At 33.4% G+C, this 3,735-nt stretch overlaps 1 protein-coding gene across 1 annotated transcript in view; it reads right to left on the minus strand.

The window, feature by feature from the left end:
* The window catches only part of Acf (ATP-dependent chromatin assembly factor large subunit), a gene marked incomplete in the record, with an annotated part of 58,309 nt that overhangs the window by 1,471 nt on the left and 53,103 nt on the right, over positions 1–3,735 (minus strand). Inside the window, 1 exon segment of the mRNA XM_067045263.1 lies at positions 659–822. Within this exon segment, the coding sequence (XP_066901364.1) occupies positions 659–822 (164 nt within the window).

Raw genomic sequence — 3,735 nt, forward strand, 5'->3', positions numbered from 1 at the left:
ATTTGGATAGTGTTTTTGAATTATTTAGTAAAAAATTGCCAGTCTCAAGAAAGAAATTTAAAGATTATAAATTAAAAATCTGGTGTGGTGTGCACACTACACAACTTTCACATACTATCCTCTAATTAGATCGCCAAGTTTTGGGTAAATTGGTAGGCTTGAGTTGAAGTAACCACTATTTTTATGAGAAATGAAAAAAAATATATATCAAGACCAAGGAAGGTGAAAAATATGTACAAAATTTTTTTATTTTTCTGTTGCTGTAAAAATTTGCATTTTAGGGTTTCTCAGACAGGAAATGTAGTGAATACAAATTTTATTCTTGCTAAGAATACAACAGTTTGACAAAAGATAACTAGGTCAAAATGCAATTGGGAAAGATTGGGCAGTCCCTGCTATTCCAATACAGATACTTATACTTACTCATGTAGATCAAGATAGGTATCTGAAAAAAGTCATTGAGCGACTCGAAAATTGGGAGATTATTTTCATAAGTTTTCACTAGAAAAAGAGCTTGTGGGGGACCCTCGTGGCATTAGGAGGGTTAATCTGAGAGTTGAAGTTCTGAACCAAGCACTCAGGGACCCTACCCTAGCCTCAACGGGCTTCGCTAACATGCCCTCTACATTAATATGTAATTATATAAAACAATTTTTACCTGTATACTTCACTGCCTTCCTCATTGTAGAGACAGCAATTGTCAAAGAGTAACTCGGCATCTGCTATGAGGTCGGAGTTCTTGCTATAGGACAGCATATTCAGTTTGTGTTTAATTGTTCCGAAATCCATAGGCCTTTTAATGATTTCATGGTAATCCGGTGCCTAAAGAGAACATAATTCATCAACTTATAATGAAAATATAAATTAATCTATTTTATATTACCATATCCTTTAAATAATAATAATAATAAATAGTTAAATCATAGAATGTTAATTGTAGAGCCAATCCTTAGTGCCAAGTCCATAATGAGGAAATTCCAGCTAGGGCACAGAAACCGTCTGCCAATCTGGTCTTACTAACTGCCAATGATACCTTCAGTATGATACCTGTAATAGACCTCCATTACACCTCCAAGAGGAATTATCCAAAATATGAAGATTAATCCAGGGAAGACTAAATGCATGAGAATTGGAAAGGAACACCAAAGGATAATGAGGATACTAAGGGTTGGAGGAGAGAGGTTAGCGCAGGTCGAGTTATAAATATGTAAGAGCTCATCTCAATGAAAGTCGTTTATGGACGGAAGTGGTCCAAAAATTGGAGCAGCAGGGAAGATGTTCAGTACGGTCAGATGTGGTCTCCTGGGAAGAAGAGAGGTGACAAAGTGGACTAAACTAGTTGTCTATAAATCAACTTACTCTTCAAAATTGTGGACCCTCGCCTTAAAACATAGGTGCCAGTAGCAAGCCATAGAAATGAGGTATCAGTGAAAAATATAAAGAAAGACACAGAGAGACCATTTTGGAGTAGCACAAACTAGAATGGTTTGGACATCTTCTTAGGATGGGTCCAGATGGAAGCGCTAGGAAGACTAATGAGATCCGCAAGAAAGGAAAAAGACCCAGAGGAAGGCCTTCTGCATCTTCTGGTAAGACAGAGTAAGGGAGGCATTCAGGAAGCGTGGAATGGATTGGAGTAGAAGAGGGTTGGTTAGAGAGAGACATTTGGGGCAGACTCAATAAGCAGAATCCTCACACTGCGAAGTGTTAGAAGAGGGAACGACTATCATGATAATGATGTTAAGTGTTATTTTAGAAGAGGGAACGACTATCATGATAATGATATTAACTGTTATTTTAATTTAATATTCTTAATTAGTTTAGTTAATCACTTAAATAAGCTAACCAAATCAACTTTAATGAGCCAAAAAATGCAACGTCAAAGAACAATGATTCTACTAGAAGAATAGTATTAAAAATGAAACATCATTTCAACTAGTCTACAAGGCAGAAATCGGCAGAACTTATGCTACATTGAGCAAGTAGAAAACCATAATAGAAAAAATAAGTTACATTGGTCATCATTGCAGAAAATTCGTAAACAATTGTGCTACATTTGAAATTTTGATACTATAACGAACAGAATGGAGTGTCACTCTTATGTCTTCTTGTTTATCTTTTGTTCATATTTTAGTGGTAAAGACGTTCCATGTTATTATAATAAAATACAGATTGGATGTGCATCCCTTTATTAAGCAATTATAAAGACAATAAGCACATAAATATACCCTATTTTTTAATAAATAGTTGATTTTTATGTACAAATGATTTTTAGATATGTTCTTATTTTTATGTATTAACGTTAATACTGTTCATTTGTTTTGTTAAACCACAAAGCAAGCTAACCAATTTTCATCAGTCAAATATGAAGTAAAAATATGTTATTGAAAACAAAGAACATGGCGGCACGTGTCTTCCTTAAGTCCGTTGAATTGATGGTGATAAGAATATACATTGAAATTTTTCAACTCCTGTTGTTTCTCTACTATAATTATATAAAAAGAATATTCAAAGAAGAAATAGAAGACAATAACAATTATCAATAAAATATTTACATCGTGATACATTGTAAATACAGCAAGTAAATTAGAGCGATTGTACTACAATCGATTTTTTTAAATCAGCGAGCGATTGTTGAAGATAAAAGAGAGGAAACGAGCACTTGTGTTTTAGGCGCCGAGGGGATGATCTGAATCATCTTTTGTCTGCTCTCAATGGTAGACATTTTGAAAAAGAAGAATAAGATACTATTTTGTTGGGATCACCGGTGGATGAAGAGTAATGAAAAGAGTAAGAGAACCAAAGCTATGTTTAAGTCAGTGTTTGTTTCAGAGAAACAAGACAAAGAAACTTCAATCATCAAAAGATGATTATATAAATTGGTTAGTTTCGCTCTACCTAAAATTAAATATGTAAGTAAAAGTAGGTATTAATTTCCTAGATCGCCATATCAACATCAAACTAACTCAAACTTATGCAGGGTTAGCAATGCTATATCCTATCCTAAACAGAAATTCCAAACTAAAACCAGAAAAAACTGTTCTTACATTTAAAACAATCCTCAGGCCACTGCTGATGTACGGCTGTGAAGTCTCGCATCCTTCACGAAAAGAAAAAAAACTACAATCTTTTCAAAATAAAGTTCTAAGAATCGCAGTTAATGCTCCTTGGTTCATAAGAAATTGCCAATTGCATCGCGAATTACATATTAAGTCAATAGAGGTTTATATCAAAAAACAGTTCATGAAGTTCCACTCCCAGTTGCCAACAGCTAAAGGAGCAGTGACCTACAACCTGGGAAACACAACCTCAACCCGAAGACTGAAGCCCAGACTGCTGCAGGACATTCTTTTATAAATTTTTACTAAATATCAAATTAATTCATAGTCACACTACCTCTATTTACTTATTATTATTCATTTTATTTATTCATTATTATTATTATTTTTTCTCTCTTTTCTTTTCTCTTCCCTTTTTCAAATTAACTTGTTCCTTTTTACTATTAGAAGGCAATTGTTTGTTTTATTTAAGTGTACCAATATCATTAATTTTACTTTCCTCTTTTATTAACAAACATTATTCTTATCTATTTATTTTTTTTTCTTTTAATAAGAACATTGTATATAGTTAGGAGTGTCATTTGTATGACTATACCCCCTCATAATCAACTGTTAAAAAATATATATAATATAAGTTATATCAACCATGTAAGGCCCACCAGGCCGATCTGGTATA

Source organism: Halyomorpha halys, unplaced genomic scaffold, assembly GCF_000696795.3.
Source record: "Halyomorpha halys isolate HHAL.00 unplaced genomic scaffold, Hhal_1.1 Scaffold1029.1, whole genome shotgun sequence".
Lineage (NCBI taxonomy): Eukaryota > Metazoa > Arthropoda > Insecta > Hemiptera > Pentatomidae > Halyomorpha > Halyomorpha halys.